The sequence below is a fragment of the Diorhabda carinulata genome, chromosome 2, assembly GCF_026250575.1.
Source record: "Diorhabda carinulata isolate Delta chromosome 2, icDioCari1.1, whole genome shotgun sequence".
In the NCBI taxonomy this organism is placed as follows: Eukaryota; Metazoa; Arthropoda; class Insecta; order Coleoptera; family Chrysomelidae; genus Diorhabda; species Diorhabda carinulata.
Window position 1 is genome coordinate 29,648,573 of NC_079461.1, and position 20,755 is coordinate 29,669,327.

Sequence of the window (20,755 nt, forward strand, 5' to 3'; positions counted from 1 at the left end):
AGGAAAACAACATAAGAGGAATAGATGAGAGAATTGACAATCCAAAGAAGATTAACACAGAAAAAAGTACATAAAACAAAAATAGGATGTAAAGAGAAAAGTATGAAAATTTAAAAAGAAACATTGAGAAGATTTCAGAGAAGAACTTAACAATAAATATGATAATAACAACAGAAAATTCTGGCATAGCATATAAGCATTGGAAGAAAAGCAAAAGAAAGAGATAAAAGGAATTGAAAATACAGAAAGCAAACTAACAAAAAAGCCTATATATTAAATATATGGAACTCTTTTTCTTCGAAGAAATTCAAGGAAGAAGCATCATGGTAAAAAAGGAAAAAGGAGAAAATACAAATATGGAAAAAATCAACTATGAAGAAATCAAAAGGGCGATACATAAAATTCCAATCAACAAAGCGAGCAGAGCAGATAGGATAGATCCAGAAATGGTAAAATATTGGTGAGAAGAAAGCAATATATGGATATGTAAGATGATGAAGGAAGCATGGAGGTCGGAGACAATACCACAAGAATGGGAGTAGAATTTTATAGTTCCAATCCACAAGAAGGAAGAACAAACAAATTACGGAAACTACAGACCAATATGCCTAACTTCAGTGATCCACAAGAAGAAGACAAACAATAGATAATATTTTCATACTAAATAAACAGAAAGACGTTACGAAAAAGGAGAAACACTACATTTAACGTTTATAGACTTGAGAGCAACATTCGACTCGATCCAAAGGAAGTAACGTGTGGAAGATATTAAACAAATTAGAAATACCGAAAAAAAAATAACTATCACAAGAAGCGTATATAACAGAGTAAAATGGAAAGCACAACTGGATTGACAAAGATCAGCGCTTTATAATGGAAAAAACTAAAAATTGGAACCCATGTGAGCACCTTACAAGGGAAGTTGAAGGAAGAAATAAAAGTAAATAACTCCCAAATAAAGGATAATGCTTTCTTAATCTGTGTTTTACACATTCTTCCTCGAAAACTATGAGCGTGAAACATTCTACGGATTCTCTGCCACCAACTACTACTGGTGGAGAAAAGGGTGAAGCCACGGAAATACCAACGACTTATATTGTTCATTTTGCCCGGGGTATACTCGTTTCCAATAGGTAATTCTCTGCTTAAATAGAGATGCTCTGTGGTCCTGCTCTCCCACACACAATGGTAACAGGAGTATTTGGTGAATCCACCTTGTAAACCCAATAAAAACCAATTACTTTTGAAGACTCTGCACATTTCCCACTAATGTAATTCATACTTAATCAATTTAATTAACGTATATATTGATTCATAGGTCTCTTTGTGTCCTTTCGGTGTAGACGGTTTCTTATATCCGTTGTGCGATTAAGTTGAAACAAATTATCTAAAATAATGTAATAATCCTTCTTTGCGTACGATGTAAGACGGTTCCATTTTGTTTATGAAATTCTTACGAATACATCATCTGCTTGTATATGTATTCAGTAGTTATTTACGGTAAGATAAAAATACTTTTATGTCCCATTTGAAAGCGATGCACAGAAAAATTAACGTTATACATTTCAATCGGAAAATGCTCGCAGTAACTAAAGCGTTAACTAAATACTTGAAGTAATTGGATCCAACTTAACAGTGTTTTGACTTACAACTTTTATTTTCTCCATTCACAATATTATATTACAGTTTATGATGTCATTCCCACGAAATGTAATTCCGTGTAAAAAAATATAAAGATTTTTTCAAAATTTCAACCATTATCAACTAATTGTAGTTGGGGTAGTTTGATATTTACAACAAACATTTTAATTGGTTCTAAATACTGCAACATATTGTTACAGAAGGAATTATAATTCAAATGAATACTATTAATCCTAATCTTTACAAGTAAAACAGTTTGTGCTTCTTGGGTAAGTAAATAACTTTGAGGTGTGGCTAATAAATAAAAAGACTGATGATATCGCATAATTTTTTTTGATATGTATACTTATTTATCATCACCTTCAATATATACACCTCCTCTATCGCTACATCGCTCCATGCGAATCTTCCATTGATGGAAACAGTCCAGAAAGTCTTTTTCTGTCAATTACTTTAGAACGCGTTCCGCTTTTCCTTTCGCAGCTTCAACAGACTCAAATCTTGTTGCTTTTAATGCAGATTTGACCTTAGGAAAGAAGTAGAAGTTGCAAGGTGCAAGATCTGGAGAATGAGGAGAGTGGACAGTGTGGAATGAGTTGATGAGAAGCCATAACTTCTCCTTCCACAATTCGGGTCGTCTTTTTCTTATTCTTCAGTAAAAACGTGAAGATAATAATGTTGGTCAACAGTTTCAGCTTCAACAGCCCAGTGAAGGTATATAATTCCAATAATATCGAAAAAATAATAATCGTTGCTTTGTATTTTGATTTTCTCATTTTCGTTTGTGTCGCTCTTGGCGAAGTTGGATTCTTCCAGTGCATGGATTGACGATTTGTGCCAGGATCATCATGGGTACAAATCAGGATTCGTCACACGTTAACACATTTTCTAATAAGTTTCTAATAAGTCATTTCAATCGCATTCATCCTGTCAATACAAATATTTTTGCGAGCTCCTTGTTGGTTAAATGTGACGATTTGAGGCACCAGTTTTGCACGCAATTTTAGCTCTTAAAATTCTCATGTAAAATTTGCCGCACATATTCTTTGTAAATATCTATAGATTCAGCAATTGCACGAGCCGACGCGACGGTCAGATCGAACAAGATTCCGACTTTTATCTGTTTTTGACGTATAAGGGCGACCCGACCGTGAATCATTTTCAATATCTCCTCGGCCATCATGAAAACCACTCAAAAACACGTGGACGCGACAAACATTCCATGCCATACACTTGTTTCAATAAACTTTCAGTTGCAGTTTTACAAAGTTTCATGTGAAATTTCACAATAATCCGTTGCTTTCTTTTTACGTCAACTATGTTTACGGCAAAAAACCCCTATACAAACGAAGGCTACGATTATACTGGTTCGTCTACATACACGCATTCGAAAGAGTAGGCTTTAGCTGACAGTCGCTAACCTTTAGCACACGCGTAGTTTTTCTGTAACAGCGCTAATCTCGTTACTTAATAGCCACACCTCCAATACGTATTCTAGATAATATTGTTTAAGCTTTGAGGAATATATTCATCACTTTCTTCAGTATAAATTACTTCTACCACTGGATCTAAAAATAGCTTGGACTTAAACTAAACTAAATGATACCCTCGTTAACAAAGCACCAATAAAATGTAATATAATTTCCCAATAGGTTAGGTTTTCCAGATAGTTAAGTATTTAAAACAGTTATAAAAACAGACTGTCTAAAAACATTACAACACATACAGAACCTCATCTTCGATTACTTTATTTTTACCCAAATACAATATCTGTATTATATCTTCAAAACAAGTAGTCTAGCCTTTGATTTTATTTGCTTCCCTAGTACAAAGGAAGAGCGATTTATTTGCGAACCAAGCAATTACAGATGGACCACCTACCTTACTCCTGATCAAAAATGATGGGTTGGCATCAAACGACAGAAACAAAACCTTTACTCTAGAATCTGGTATTCGTAAACCGACTTTGGTATAGTCATACTTCATCGACTGACTCGAATGTAGGTGGGACTCGTCTTCATATAGATAATGTTTCATTATCCTTAAATAACTTAATCTCGGATATATCACGTTTTTCCATAAAAATTTTTCTAATGAACCCTGTCATGTGAATATCTTCCTTAAATGACTTCTACGTCTAATTCCATTTTAGAAGATTTTTTTACCGATTTTCTTAGAAGGTGTGAGCTCAATTGTAAGCTTGACAACGCCGTACAACTTTCGTAGTCAACAATTACAACGATCTGTTGTACTATTTGAATGGTATTGAGAGAATGATCTCCGACTCCTCGACTAAACGGTGTACCAGGTTGGGTCTGTACTAGTCGTAAAATAAATTTAATATTCGCTAGTCCATCTACGTTTTACAAAAATCTCCAGGTGTGTACTACGCGTAGGTTTGGGCTGTTTTCTATTTGCAGCATGCAAGTGTTGTTCTCACTAAATAGTTCTTTGGCGAGCAAAAAAGTCATCTTATTTAAAATAAATAGTACTATATAATAACATGACTGAAAAATGAAATATCGAAGTTTTAAATGACCTCAAAGTTTCATTCCTACTATTGATATTTATTCTAGTGGATTTGTAAGTAAGTGTTAATATAAAAATTCCAATACCAATACATTTTGAATTAGAATGCGGCTCATCAAAATTTCAACACATCCAGACGAAATCGATATATGTTATATTCTGCTTGGTGGAAAGATCGTAATAATAAAATCCGACACTTCGCAAAATCGAATTGCAGTTGAAGAATTTCTATCAAACCTTGCATTGCTAACACAACTGACATCTCGTCTCGAGAATGAAATTCAACGTTATAAAGAAAGCAAAGGAATATTTAGATGGTCTCACGCAGTGGATTTTGAATTGAAGTCTCTCATATGTTTATACTATAGGTAGCATTTTATGTCAAGAAAAATTCAGAGAAAGTTTCATATTGTGCTTGTATAGAGGGTTCCAAGACTTGATGCAAAAACTTTGGAAGTGACTAGATGACCTAAAAATAATGCTGTGACGTGAAAAAAAATATTATACGGCTCTTTTTTGAGTTATACGCTTTCAACGTTGCGAAATTAGAACTCCTCAATTATACATTCATTCCTTAAATGCTCCATTGAATTTAAGTACGGGCTATACGCTGGCCAATCCATAGCGGCAATTTCTACATCCTGTAAATACTGCAGTACCTACGTGGACGGGTGATGTTCTACATTAGGATGAAGTTTTCACCGCTGAAACTGGCGGGAATCCCCTGAAATTTCTTCTATTTGTGAGTTCGCCGTTAATCCTCCCGCTCCACCGCCAGTTTCAATAGAAACCAACTCGGGTTTTACTTTCACTGAAACGCCTGCCCAAACCATCCAGAAACTTCCTCTAAAAGCCACGTTTTCTTTTATTCAATACAGCGCGAACCTTACTCCAGGTATTCTGTAAACTCATCCACATCGCTACCATGCAGGAATACTCTAATTTCGTCTGAGAAGAAGAATCGTAGATGGGCTGGTCGTTGAGCTGGGGTTAATTTGGGGTCAGTAGCTGACCTATTGGCTCAATATTAGCTATCTTCTGACTTCTCAGCCACTCTTCGCGTTTCTCTGAGCGCTTTTGTTGGACTTAAACACCAGTGCCCCGTTTCTCAGCGATGTGCTGAAAATGAATCGATCATCACTCTCCGATGTACACCTTTTTATTCCTGAACCTCGTCTTGGATGAAAGTAAATAGTCTCTTGGTAATGGAGGTAATCACTGGAAACAGCATACTGACTCAGAGTCAGCGCACTGGACACTTCTCGCTGACGCTGGCTTTGGGGTGTCGCCAGAGTCGATTTTTTTGCTCACGAGTGTAGTTTAAGCGTTTTTTGGCGTAGAATAAATAGTACATATATATTAATCAGACTTACCTTGGCCAGGCGCATGGCTATGACCCAACAAGAACGGACTCGCTCGGAATCGCAGGCGAGGCAATGTAATTGGTCGGAAGAAGTAATGGGAAAGGGCGTCGAGGCAGCGGCGGCGACGTCTTCGTCGTTATTTTCCGCCGTTTTGTCGGTAGATAACGTAGTAGGTCGTAGAACGATGCCCCACTCGGTGGGAGCACGAAACTGATTTTTTGCGTTAAGTGTCGTATATGCGTGAAATTTACGTATATCGGCATATACCTCGACGTCGCTGCTGAATTTCCTATCCTCCAAAATCTGAAACAAAAACGTTTGATAAGCTGAAGCTAAACAAAAACAAAAGAGTAGGTTTTCTACTCAAAGAGGTTTACTCGAGATTTTTAGCATATAGTTTTGAATTGGATCTGGATTTTAGGACCTCAAATAATTGACAAAAACGAATGGAATAGGAAAATAACAAGAAAAAACAAGTACTTAGATTAGATCGTTCACCACCCAGAAGAATGAAATGGAAGAGAATATGTGGCAGATGGAAGTTAGAATGCTTAAAGGAAAGGAGATAAAAATATGTCAAGGTAAATAGATAATGAAATACGCGAGCGAGGGTAGCATAGATATTCATTATATTCACAGTTTTCCTTAATTTTCCCGATGGTACTCTCTCTAAGAGACCTTACGTTGCTATATAATTTAAAGATACTTGTTTGGTAATATTTTTTAACGAATAGGCTCTCCAGCTTGAAAGATTGTTGCCATTTTTATTTCAATTGTTTGGAAAACATATTTGCATATTAAATTTTCCTTCGACACTACAGGGGGTTTTTCTTGACTTTCACTTACTTCTGTCGAGGGTTTTCTACTACTATCGCATCGCTCTTTCGTGAAGATCAAACAATTGACCGACACAAATTTAATTTAGTGAATTTTTCAATACCTTTAATCAATTTCTAGCTTGCTAACTTTCTGCACACATATTCTTTATCGGTTTTTCCAACGTAGAAAAAAGAAAATATGAATCCAGTTTCTGCAAATTTGCATAATAGCCTTTTGATGATTTATGGACAGAAAGTAAAAATTATCGATCTATATCTTGAAAGAAACATTAAGACGTTGAGAAAATTGAAGGGATTGGTTAGTATGTACAAGACAATTGTCTATTGCTTTGTTAGAATGTGTCTCATGATCTTACTGCTGATAAATATCAAATTAATTGGCCGGCAGTTATTTGACATAAACCTTGTCCCTTACTTAAATTACGGTCGTCACATTCCATGACATTTTGTTTAACCCAGGTGATGTTTTAGACAATTTATTTGAGTGAGAAAGGTCAACGAATTCCCTAAATTCACATTCCACCACGTTATGTTCCCAAGGCTAATTAAGCCCTGAAATAATATCATCGAAATATTAAAAATGGTTGAGACTTCAAAAGTTCCACATTAACTGTTTTTATAAGTAGAATTTCTGTTATCCCAGGAGTAAGTGGATTTTTACACGATTAGAACTAAATATACTACTTGAAGAGCTATATCACCAACGACTTTACAATTTTATTGTTAAATTCATTGAATTGAATTAACGAACTGGAAATATGTTGCACAAATATATCCAATTGATGCAGATGACATTGGTAGCACTGCTAAAATACATTTTAGGTTAAAAAAAATTAATAGCATTACTGAGTTAGCTTGGTACAAGGTTTTTTTTCGGTTGAAAAGTGTCCGTTGATATTTTAGTTATATTTGTGGCAAGTTTGTGATTAAAAAATGCTAAAGAATGATAACAGAGTTTTTAAACAAGGTTTATCTATCATACTTCACACACAGCATAAATATTGAGCGCCACATAAGGCATGTTAAGTATCTGTTGAAGAATTAAGAAAATGTTGATATTCCTAGTTACAGCTCAAGCAAAAGAATAATCGTAATCTTCTATCCGCGATCCGACCAATAGTATAAGATGTAGATTTTCTGGTTCCTAAACCACCAGATGACTTAAATTCTATTCAAAAGAAGTTATTGTATTGTATGCAATCAGGATAAGATGCTGAACTGTATACCTTCAATGTAATTTCATAAATTCCGTCTTAACAGGGTGAGGTGTAAACAAGATGATAAAGAATTGTGATAAGATATATTACAGTAAATGTAGAGCACGGAATGTTTATTGAGATTGACTCTAGTTATGGATCTGAGCTTAATTGAAACAGTAACCATTTAGTCTTTCGGTATCATGGAATATTTTGCCTAGAAGTTCAGTATCTGCGAATATTTTATTCGTTCCAGAATCTTAATTGAAAGATGGTAATTCTGTCGCACCTTCCATTAGAAGAATCTTTGACTTCGAATGATTCACTATTATAGAAGTTTTGGATATTTAAAGAACCTAAAACTAAATGAAACTAAAACTGAGGATCAAGGTTATCCTTTACACCCATGAAACACCGAAATACTGTTGGCAACTTTACCAAGATGTTCAAGTAACTTGTACAAAAATTTACACAAAGAGATCGAAAAAAGAATTGTTTTTATTTGGTGAAAGAAAATAAAACATCATTAATTTTATTAATATATTTTATTAAACTATCAAAACGTATTTGAATTCACTAAACTAAGTATTAAACATCTGTCATTATTTTCAAATAACTATAAATAATGGTCAAGTTATGATCAAAGAATATTTCATTAATTCAAGGCACGTAATAATTCCACTTCAAAGTAGGTAATTCGAGAAGTGAGTCAAATTGATTGCCCGTTTGAGCTGCTCGAAGTAAAAATAACTAATTTCAAGGTATTCGGTTACAATTCAATTTTGTGTACCATATAGGGACTAGTCTATTCTATTGAACTAACAAATTACCTACCGTTCAGTTAAACTGACAGGCTATTTTCGGTAACCAATATCGCATGATACAAAGTCATTTGAAAAAGTTTAGAAAATTAATAGTGTTTCTTCCATTAAAAGCACACGTTATCGACTTCAATAAAAAAATATATAAATCGACTATTTAGTCGAAAAATTGTCTTTGTTGCCTTTGCGCTACTAATATTTTCAATAAATAAGAATTCAAATTAATCAGAAGATTCAAAAATGAAGAAATATGACGAATAACAACATTTAATAAAATAAATTTAAAGAAGATGGGAAAGACCAAAGATGGGATTGATCGAACAAATCGGGACAGAATGATGAAAGGAAAAAATAACACTGAATGGATTTTAATTACATATAAAAATGCAAATAAAATGTAATATATATTCTATACGGGATATTTTTTAATTTTTGGCATATTATATTTGATAATAATATGATTAATAATAAGAATGGTAACAATAATAATAATATAGTATTGGACACCGAGAAACTGGAACAGTTGTCACGAAAGGTAGACAATATCACGACCTCAACAGGTGCGTGTTGAGTAGCTTCAAACAGATGGCTAAGTAGCGGAAATCTCTTTCCAGAGACCGAAAGCTTCATAATGGCTATCCAGGATCAAGTTATTAACACGAATAACTACAAGAAAAATTTTTATTGAGGATCCGAACACTCAATCCTACAAATGCAGAAAGTGCCAGCAGCCATCAGAGACCTTTCAGCATATAACATATGCTTGTAGTGTGTTAGCTAATACCGACGATCTACACCGATATAACCAAGTGTGCGAAATCATCCACCAAAAACTGGCCAAAAATCTATTCAACCAGCAACTAGCAAAGGGAAGATTGATGAAGATCTCCCACAATAAATACTTTCAGAGTATCGTCAATGGATGGTTCCTGACTCACTTTAGTGACTTAAAAAGTTACTTATTACTCTGCTTAAAGAGTAGATTGTAAAAGTGCCGTATAATATTATTAAAAAAAAATATCAGACATAAAAACTAGATACTGTCAACAGTCCTGTAACCCAAACGAATTACGTTACACAGGGTAGTGGTGAAAAATGAAAAAAAAACATCTTCGCCGTTTCTTGAAAATAAAAACTTTATATATATTCTGAAAAACCTGCAAATTAACAACTATTTGAACAAAGGAGGCGTAAAGCATTGCATGGCAAATATCTAGCAGAACTATCAAGATGATTCTGATATATTTTGATTAAAAAAATTCCGTGTATTCCATATATACAGTCATTGAATCAAAAATACATTAATAAATTGAGGTTTGAAATGTCAATTTTGTTTTTATTTAATTTCAAAAATCAAAAACGAGTATAGATATGATTTTAAAATGACGTCTCATCCGATTCTATCGAAATATTTTGAGGTGAATGGTTCCTCGTTTATAATGGAAAATACCGGAAAAAGCGTCTCCCTTTAATCGAAAACTGACGAGGTCGAGCATTTTCCAAACCATTGACGCAGTTTCTATATCGTTTACGTTTTAAATTCGTTGAGAAACATGCAGATTTTATCCACCAATAACGACAATGAAAATCATATAAACTTTTTTTCTTACGACATGCAATGTATTATATGAATATATAATTTATTCAATTTAATGTATAATATTTAGTTTCTCTACGTAATATTAGCTGGAATAAAAATTGATTATACACTTTCTCTGTACATCATATAGATTATTTTCGATGGAAATAGTTCAGCAACCTTCGCCTCTTCCATTTCTAAATTTAAATATATCAGTTGAACTGCACCAAGGTTGTTTAGTATGTTATCGCGTAGCACTGCACATATTTTGCAAAATTGATAAGAGAAAAAGGAAACTGAGGTTGGTTTACCACGATTTCATATCTTTAGACTAGCCACAAACTGAAATCGTTTTTTTTTATATATAATTCCACGAGTTGACCTCGCTCTAGATAAGTCAAAATAATTCCTGGTTGCAAAAACGTGAATAACTTTTATATTGTTTTTGATTATTTTTAAATGAAATGAGATAAAACTATAAAAATTCGAAATAAATTCCAGAACAAATTTAGGCCATCACTCCTCAATATTATAAATGTATGACAGTTAAAATATATATCTGCAGTTACGAAAATAACTCATCAATGGAGATAGTACAAATACAAAACATCTGAACAGTAAATTTGTTGGGATCGTCTCTTATGGGCTTATACTGTTCAAAAATAGTTGCTTTCCATTTACATTCAATTGAACTGAGACACTCAGTTATGTGAGTTTCCTATAATCAGAAAAAGACGCGACATAACTAAAATATTATTTACATCAATGACTGCTTGCAATATTTTAGTATTGTGTAAGTAATGACTAAAAATTTGACTTTTCGACTACTTTATCAGGAAGACTGAAAGTAGTCCAAACATCAAATTTTAGTCTGTCTTTCAAAAAACTAATTTTAGATCTAGGAGACCTAAAATCAAGACTATGTAGAAACATATATATATACATATATTTATATAAAAATGAATTGCTGTTCGTTAGTGTCGCTAAAACTCGAGAAAGGCTGGACCAATTTGGCTAATTTTGGTCTTGAATTATTTATAGAAGTCCAGAAGGTTTAAAAGGTGAATAAATATGAAAATGATCGGAATTAAATGAAAACAATTTTGTTTTTCCTTGATGTTTTATCACAAATTGAATTTCTTAACGCAACCATAATATTTGACATTTGATAACCAACTAATATGTCGATCCATCCTCCATCCAGCCAAAAAGTACATCCTTCTATCTTTGTGAAAGACGATTACCGCTACTTGCGCGAGAACTTTCAAGTTATGTGCTTTTTTGTTGATTTTTTGTGATAGTGACACTTTACTGCTAACAGGCGAGTATTTATGCAACAAGGTGAAACTGCAAATGTGTTTGCGAACCAGTTTTTAGACATTACCCACAGATTCCTGTCACATCACAGACTCAAAATATAAGCGTATTCAGCTTGTTTTCCAGATATAACGCAACAGTTCAATAACCATAATTGTCTGGGTGAACGGGCAATATTTTCGGCGAAAAATAAAGATGTCGAGGACCTCAATGCGACCATTCAGGATTTTCTTTCGGGACAATTAGTTTCCTTCAAATCAGTCGACACCGTTATGAACCAGGATGACGTAGTCAACTATTCCACGGAGCTTTTAAATTCACTGGACTTGCTTGGATTACTACCTCACAAATTGCAGTTAAAAGTAAGATCAGTTGTCACCATGCTGCCTAACCTCATTGAGGCAACAATATAAAAGGAAAATATAAAGGAGAGGATGTCTTGGTCCCGCGTATATCGATGAGTACAACGGATTTACCATTTGATTTTAAACGTTTACAATTTCCGGTACATCTGGCATTTATGATAACCAAAAATAAATCGCAAGGCCAGTCGTTGGAAGTTTGCGGAGTTTCCCTGTTTCGCGTATGGATTATGGATTATGTCGCGTGTTCGCGCGTCGATCAACCGTCATATTTTTTATTTACTCACAACAAAGCAAAACAAAAAATATAGTTTATCAGAAAGCTTCAATTTGATTAACAAACTGTATCATAGCTGTGTGTGTGTCTGTCAATATCAAATTATCAAATTGAAACCTTAAAAATAGCCAGTATTTTAGGAAAGCTCTGTTTTGTAACTAAGCAACATGTGTAATTAAGCGAAAATAATAATAAAACTTCATTGACACCGAGCAGTTTTTATTTGTTTTAATAAAAAATGAATTTCTTTTGTCTATTTTATACAAAAATTTAGGCCTTTTATTTATCCATTGAGGCAGTACGAAGTTTGCCGGGTCAGCTAGTCATATATAAAGGGTTTAAGAAATAAGAACTTGAAGATTATATAATAACATATAAGATATTTGATACATTAATGTGAAAAAGGTTATAATCTCTTGAAATGTGTTAGAAATCGCCCATGGGGCGCAGCTCCTTCTATCGCTATCATGTTTTACAGGGCTTATGTTAGATAAGTTATAGATGTTACATGGGTCGGGTAGTATTACAAATATAATATGATAATATGCATCGTATGCAATATAAATGCCTCAAGGCCGCTTGACATGAAACAATACAACGTGCAATGCAAGACGCAATATTTCTTTCAGTTGTTTCATGCAAGATATCGAACATTCTGCAAGATTATCGGTTTTATGTTATAATTGCGCGCGCAAGTTGTAGTTCTAGTGATAAATTTAGTTACTTTTGGTATAACAACCAACCAAATGTCAGTCTTAGATCAGCTGACTTTCGTAAAACCAATTATTTCGATCTTGTTAACAAATATGAACAAAACCAAAATCGAAATAAGGTTAGATTTATTTACCAAGAGGTCAAAATGATTAATTTTACGAAAGTCAGCTGATCTGAGACTGACATATGGTTGTTTAATCCAAAAGTAACTAGATTTCTTTTTAGAATTGCAGGTTGCATGCAATAAAAATGGCACCATATCGATAATGTCGCAATTGCGAGATCTTGCATGAATCAATCAGCTGAACTTCATCAAGAAATATTGCGACTTTCATTGGATTGCACGTTGTCAGCGAAATTGCATACAATTTCTTGCACATTGTGTTGCATGTCAAGCGGCCTTTAGAATTTGTCTCGGTGCAATGAGATCAACACCAGTTGCAGAATGTAACTAACCTCCTTTGTGTCTACGGCAGCAATTATGGTCTCAGAAATATTTAATTAAACTCTAAACACTCTGGACAAACACGATAAATGATTTAAGTAACATTTCCACACAAAGACTCCTACCCTCAAACCCATTGATATTGAAGGATTAAAAACACACCTCCACTTGCGAAAGACTTTATTCAAACAATTGAATTCAACAATATATACAGAACCAACAGAACTTTATCGTATACCACATTCCTTATCAAGCTATATTTGAAGTCCACAAAGTCATAAACCCTAATTATACGGAATCTAGTAGCAGTAACTCGATCTTGTTGAAATCCATACTACCAGAGTTTGCTGACAAGACAATAATATATACTGATGGATCTAAGACGAGAGATGGAGTTACATTCAGAATACAAAGCAATATTTACGAATCAAATTACCCGATATATCTGGCATATATATTGCAGAGCTGTGTGCTACCTTACAGGGTCTTTCTTGGTTGAAGTCAAATGAAAAAGATGGGGGTGTGATTTTATCTGTTCTAGATCTGTGTGCTATAAAAGAGACTCATCTCGAAAGAATGATATGTCCGATTTTATGTGACATCAAAACTATATTATTATTAAATTTGAGTAAGACATTTATTTGGATTGAAGGACATACTTAATGGAGTTATAACGTATATACAGGAAGAGATACGATCAATTCATTAAAAGATAAATTGTAAGTATCCTGGCAGAAACACTGGGATACCGCTTCACTATCCTCAAATAACTCCTATTTTCAAATATATCCTACCTTACCCTCACTTCCGAACTATATTTTTAAATACACAACTGAGAGATACCCCGCCCATCTTGTCAAGCTGGGTAATATACAATCATCAGCCTTTACCTGCGATAATAATTCTTGTGCTGATCACAATCACATTTTTTTCAGATGCAGCAATCACATTCATAAAACAAACAATTCGTTACAGTCACTACCTACCTTTAAACCACACCTTTTGAGCATAGATAACTGACATACTTTAGATGTACTCGTATTAGTAAATTTTATCAAGGACATTAAAATTAATATTTAAGAAAACTAATTGAAAAATCTTATGGCTGATGGACTTGCTTCCAATCCATTTTCTTTTAGACAAACACAGTTCTATTTTTGATTGAAGGAGCTAAAAATAGGGTTAATGTGAAAAATAACAAAGGATTTTGACGTCTTCAGAAGCAGAATTATTAAGATAACTAAGTTGTATTATAGCAGACAATAATAGAACTTTTATATGTATTGGAATTTTATGTAGATTATTAAAGCTCTTCATTGCATTTTAAACAAATAGTTTCAGTATCAGAAGCATTTTAATAAATACAAGATTATAGCGGTGAAATAAATATTTCCAATCCATAAAATATATAGTAAAGGTGATAATGTACGTTAGCGAAATACATTTTCCTATCAATAGAAACTAATATTTGAGGAATTCGAATAAAGTTTATCAGTTGCATTGTTATTTATTGTATAAAATAAAAGAACGTTTTGTTTCACTTAATTTTAATCAATTTTAATGGTTTTTTTTGCTAAATAAAAAACATTCCATAGATAATTTAACACTTTGTTTATTAAAAAATTATATAACCTCGCATATATGGTTAGAAGATGAAATTCTAATCTTAATATGTTGAAAAGTGATTACCCAAAAGTAAAAGATTCAAATTTTGATAATAACATTATAAAATAAGTAGAGAAGAGCCTATACATGCTCTCTATTGTGGGACAAGACAAAAACAATTACACACCTCATTAATAATAATCGAAGAAATGACAAAATGGCCAAACTTAGGATTTTTGATTACATGGCAATCCCAAAAAACTGAATCAAGAACTTTTCCAGCAGATTTTTGGATACGAAACTTCTTAGGTCTTGGAGAACCAGAGTGTCGCCATTCCATCGATTGTTGCTTTGTCTACATCGTTTCCAATCGAGCACATATCGAACGCGATGCTTCTATCCTTGCACGCTTTTGGTCAACATTCAAACATTTGGGGATCCATTTTGCGGCAATTTTTCTCATGTTCAAATTGACGTGAACTATATGATGAACGCGTTCGTATGAAATATTCATTGCTTCGGATATCCGTTTTAGTCCAATTCGACGGTCTGATAAATCATGTCATGAACTGCATCGATATTTTCAATGGAAAATTTACCTCTTTTGAAGCTTGCAGTCCAATTTTTCACGGTCGCATACGAAGGACATTGATTACCAAGGATATTAAGCATATCTTCGTAAATCTGCGGTGGACATTTCTTTCAATTTATTGCGTAACTCTGGTTTACTTTTTCGACGTCAAACTTTACACCAACACTTCTAATAAGTTATTGTTCGTTGTTATGGTAACGCAATATTTTGTGTATGCATAGAACTGGTCTAGGCTAACTAGATATCAATACATCCTCGTAGTACAAATAACTGATTTTATAACAAATTAAAAAGACAGCGTTTATGATTTTTTTTGGTTCATCTAAAAATGATTATTCTTATAAATAATTTTTGCTTGTGTGAACTACTTACTCCCATACAAATCGGGAGGACAATCTAATCAGGAATATGTTAGATAATCGGGATAAGAGCATTCCAAGGCAATCCTGATGAGGACCATGTAAAGTAATCCTGATCAGAACAATAAAAGGTAATCCTGATAAGGATTTTATGAGGCAATTTTGATCAGGACCATATGAGGTAATCCATATAATGTAAACCTGATCAGAACCTCATTACTGATCCGCGTTACATCCTTAACAGGTCCTTGTCCGGATATCCTAACCTAACCTGGTTGCGGAATAACCTGACAAAAACTTCTAGTCAGTAAAATGTATTTTGAAAAGTGAACACGAATAACACGACGGTGATGACCTTTGAGCTTGAAAAGAGTTTATTAACAATGCAATGAAACTTACTGATTGGGCATGGGAACTAAAATAATACCATTTAATCCTCATAAAAATGACACAATTTCCTGGCTCGCCGATTATCATGAATATACTGCCAAAGAAACTACGAACGAAGAAAATGAAATGAGAGACGATAAACATGAAGATATAGAATTATAATGCAGGAAAAAATAACCTTCTAGTTCTTCACTTTTTTTTTTTAAATATAGTTACTCTATAATGAGAGCCTCGTACACTCTTTCTGTCGTGATATTCGTGTTATGCAACCTCTAAAAACCCCAGGTTATATATTCGTCCAATTTTATAGCGAATTTCTTTTGGACACCAGTATACGATGTAGTTGTCGGATTTGGGCACCAGGTACCTCGTAGATCATGATATTCGTGTTCAACAAACTCAGAAACTAGCGAATAGTGAAATTGAATTGCAATTTTTATTTCTTATAAGTCATAATTTTACAATAAAAAGTAAGAAAAATTGTCTACTACGAAAGTAGCACAAAAACCCTATACCTTGCACCATTGAACGAATTTTTCGTGGTGTATAATAGAACATGTTGATTATTGCCAAATAGACAAACATTCATTCTACCGTTGGTGATCTCGGAGTCGAAAAATTTTTGTCAAAGCCTTAGAAAAGGAAATCCGCTCCTTTATTTGAATAAAGAAGCAAAGCTCAAACAAGAAATGTTCGTTGGATCTCAAATACGTTTAAAGCACTAAAATTTTGAAACTACACTTTCAAAAATGTAGAAAAGATCATGGGATGCCTTCAAAAATGTGTGCAGCAGCTTCCTAGGTAACAAAAACTCGAACAACTACAAACATCTAGAACTTATCGAAATTAAAAATTCTTAAGTTGCAATATGCTGCATTTGCTTGTTTCCCTTCAGAATTTTTTCCCGATAGTTTAGGTGCAGTTTTAGACGAGCACGGAGAGAGATTCACCAGCAAATTGCTTAGAAAGAGAAGTGCTACAGTGGAAAATGGTCCTAAAGTATTCTAGTAAACTTGGAGATGGACTTATAAACGTGAAATCGCTTCTGGCGAATACCAGCGAAATACCACCAACTAAATTGTTTGATTTTATTTATCTTTTATTATGATACAATAAGAATTATGTCTTGTAAAAGTGCTTTTGTTTGTTTTTATTTTTCATAATTCACAAGTAGATCGTTCATTAATTGGGAATTTCATATTTTATATTCTCCTCTCTTAAAAATTGTGGACAAGTGGAAGAAACCGAGCACCTATTAGAAATAATTTTAACAGAATAGATGAATAAATCGTGACAAAAGCTTTCGAATTGCAGAATAATGTTATTATACATTTCAGCAGGCACATTACTCTGTTTTTGACACTCTCTTTTCACCAGCTCGAAAAGTTCAATCCTCAAAGTTTTTTACTATTCCTGCAGTGTCAAGGAATTGGATCATCTCCACATTGGTATGATGATGAAATTGTACTACTTGGTCAATAGTATTCACTACCAGATCTTTATGGAGGCTACTGTTTCGAAGTTACTGAAATCTTTGAATGATTTGTAGACTACTTTGACTAGCATAGCCCCATATAGATATCCTACCACCAGATGGCTTGTTGTGTACAGAATCAAATTTCATCTGATCAGCAAATATATTTTTTTCTACATTTAATTCGAAGTTGTTTCATTTTCTTTTTAGTATGAACTTTCTACAAAGCTTGGCATCGACGCTGATACTTGGGATATCGCAGGGAATGGTATTCATTTTATGTTTATACGTATATGTTGTTGATTTTATTGATAAAGTTTACGTGTAGAGATTTGGATTTATTTAGTATAAAAAGAAGATTAGAATATTTAAATTTTTTAATTGCGCAAAAAGCACGTAAAATATAATTTACTGCTAATTTAATTGCAGTGCGCGTTCTGCAATGCTATAAAGAGTGAAATTGGTTACCGAACCGTATCGCTTAAATAAATAAATTGTAATGCTTTTTAGTTAACTCATCAACAAATAATTACTTACAATCGCAACAGGCAGAAATTCAGGGCCGTAGGAGATGTGAATATAGCAATGATAATATTTATTTTTATATAATTACCATACAGTGGGAAAAAATAGTAATACATTCACGCTTATTAACTTTTGTTTTCATTGGAGATTTAAATTCATTTGAAAGAAATGAAAGAAGAGGAGTGGCTATTACGAAAATTGAAAATGTCATGTCAGATTCGTTGTGAAATAAACATAAGCATAGCAGAACTGATGCTACAACAAAAGTATGACAGAATTTTTTTTTCTGTTTCGGTATTACAACAACGTTTTTCGTGTAAGAATGGACTCCATTCTCAAACGATTTTTGGTCATTTTCTGTAGTGGGTTGGTGCCTCTGAATAACAGCTGACTGTACGAGGCATTATTCGGTAATGTCTGAGGGTGGTGTAAGGTTATTTCAATTTTAAAATTGTAATATAAAATGTAAAAATGTAACGAAGACACATAATTAATTGTAACTGTATATTCTTTAACCAACAATCATCTAATTAGATGCATAACATTTGCTGTTCTCGTTACCATCGCTGTCTGTCATGATCAGCTGATTTTGTCAGAGCTACCATATTAAACATTGTAAACATATTGTTTACAATAAATTATAATGAGTTTTTAGACAACGTAGTAATGAAATATGAACAAAAAATACAAATCTACAGTGAGGAAATTTCTTAGAAAGACCTAAGCTTTAAATGAATGAATGATTTGATATATTGAATTTACTATGTGTCATTATGTCTGGTAGTGTAAATTAAAGTTCTTCACCCGACAATCTGCTTACAGGATGAGTTTTTTTCTGATTCAATCAAACTTTTAAATTCGAATATTTCAACTGTCAAACATGAATTAATGCTACCAACCGACCACCTACGTTACGGTGTAATTTCCCTAATGTATATTGTTAATAATTTTTCTATGAATATAAGCCGAAACAGAGAAAATAATAGGGAATACAAGTAACAGATTGTTTTTCATTCCAGAGTTCCAAATTCAGACATGAGCGCGTTGCCGAAGGAACGAATTGTTACTTGTTACTTTTAATAAAATGTATTTTATTTTTTACGTTAGTTTCACTTGACACATTGGATGTGCAAATTTCGAAGGCTACTAAGATTAAATATGAAAATTTCAGTAGAAGCATTGTCTAATATTCTAAATATTAAAAAAGAAAGTTACGACGACGACACTGAACCAGAACCTGCTTCACCATCTCCCAAAAAACGTTAAAGACGTAAATTATTGCAATTTATGTATTTCCACGTTATTCAATGTAAATATTATAGTAATATTTGCATGGTTGTTATTAAGTAAGCGTTGCTTATTGTGTAAGTATTTTAGATATCATTTTATTCACGCAAGAATGTTTAATATGGCGAAAGAGGAAAAATGAATAATTTGTCTACAGGGTGAGTAATCTTTGTATGCAAACGGTGACATCTTTCGAAATTTTTTTCTCATACGAACATCAATTACGAATACTATCTACTCTGTTTCACATTATTAATGTGAACCAGTGATTCCCGAAGTGGTCTAGGTCTACCCTCGGGGGTTCACGGGAAGCTCTACAACAGGAGTGTACTTGAATTTCAAATAGTTGTTGATGGTGGTGATCTACGGGATTGGGTGTGAGCCAAGTTTATTGGAGCGGTTGATTTGAACGACGACAAGATGTATGCCCGAGGAACACCAGCGTTGACCTTAAACCTTTCTGAGGTGTGTACACTAGCAAACTGGATGGATCGGTTGTTGAGAATGCTACTAAGCAAGTCATAAAACAAGTTTCAAAAATCATCAAAATTCAATGAAATTCGACAAGACGTTTAGGTTAGACTTATCCACAGGAGGCAGTTTTGTTAGCTTTGAATAAGACGTTGTCAGATCTATGGAATGTTGTCTGCAAATAAGATAATACTATTGTTAAGTGAACGCTGAAAATATTTGACAACAAAACAAATTCTATTTTAGGAATATGTTAATTTGCTAATTAAATTTTGGAGCAATTGGCAATAAAAATATGTTTTTCCTTTGTTCTAACCAGGTGTCGTGAGTTGGGTCGAAAGCTACCAGTATTATGCAAATTTCGTACTAAGCGCGTAAACACCATAAAATGACAGGTTTGTTCTGTTTCCAATTTACATTGTTGCCTACTAATAATTCTTTTTTTTTTTTTTTAAATTAAATGCTACAGCTTTCAACCCCTTTAACGACAAGATTTATCACACATGTGTCTCGTTTTTGTCTTGAAATCCTTCGTAACGATATCCCAAAATGCATGGAAAACATCGTTCACATCGATAAATAAAGTGTTTCCATATTTTAAAGGTATTAAATTATGGAGAAAAAATTTTCCACTCACTCTCATAAAAAAAGTAACTTCATATTGTACCCTTGGGAACAAACTTTTTTTCTCCTTATAAAGATAAAAACTAACGTTGTCATGACCCTTTAAATTCTATCAAAAAAAGGTTTTATAAATAAGTGAGAAAAACAAATAGCAGCACTGCACTCTAAATAATTCAAAAAACGAATAGAAGAGGGAAAAGGAGAAAAAAAATTCAGAAAAAACCAAGGCGTTGATTCCACGGAGACGCATTTGGGAGAATCTTGTTCCTGAATATATTAAAAATTTAAGAAATTGTAATCCAGCACTTTTTTTTGTAGAATTTATGATAAATTTTTAACAGGAG

The 20,755-nt window shown here is 33.3% G+C and overlaps 1 protein-coding gene across 4 annotated transcripts in view; it reads right to left on the reverse strand.

Annotated features, from left to right (window-relative positions):
* Positions 1-20,755, reverse strand: part of LOC130903836 (growth factor receptor-bound protein 14-like) — a 366,503-nt gene that overhangs the window by 167,898 nt on the left and 177,850 nt on the right. For all 4 annotated transcript variants that reach the window (XM_057816175.1, XM_057816177.1, XM_057816178.1 and 1 more), the window contains exon 7: positions 5,544-5,837. In XM_057816175.1, coding sequence (XP_057672158.1) covers positions 5,544-5,837 — 294 coding nt within the window. The remainder of the gene's footprint in view (positions 1-5,543; positions 5,838-20,755) is intronic.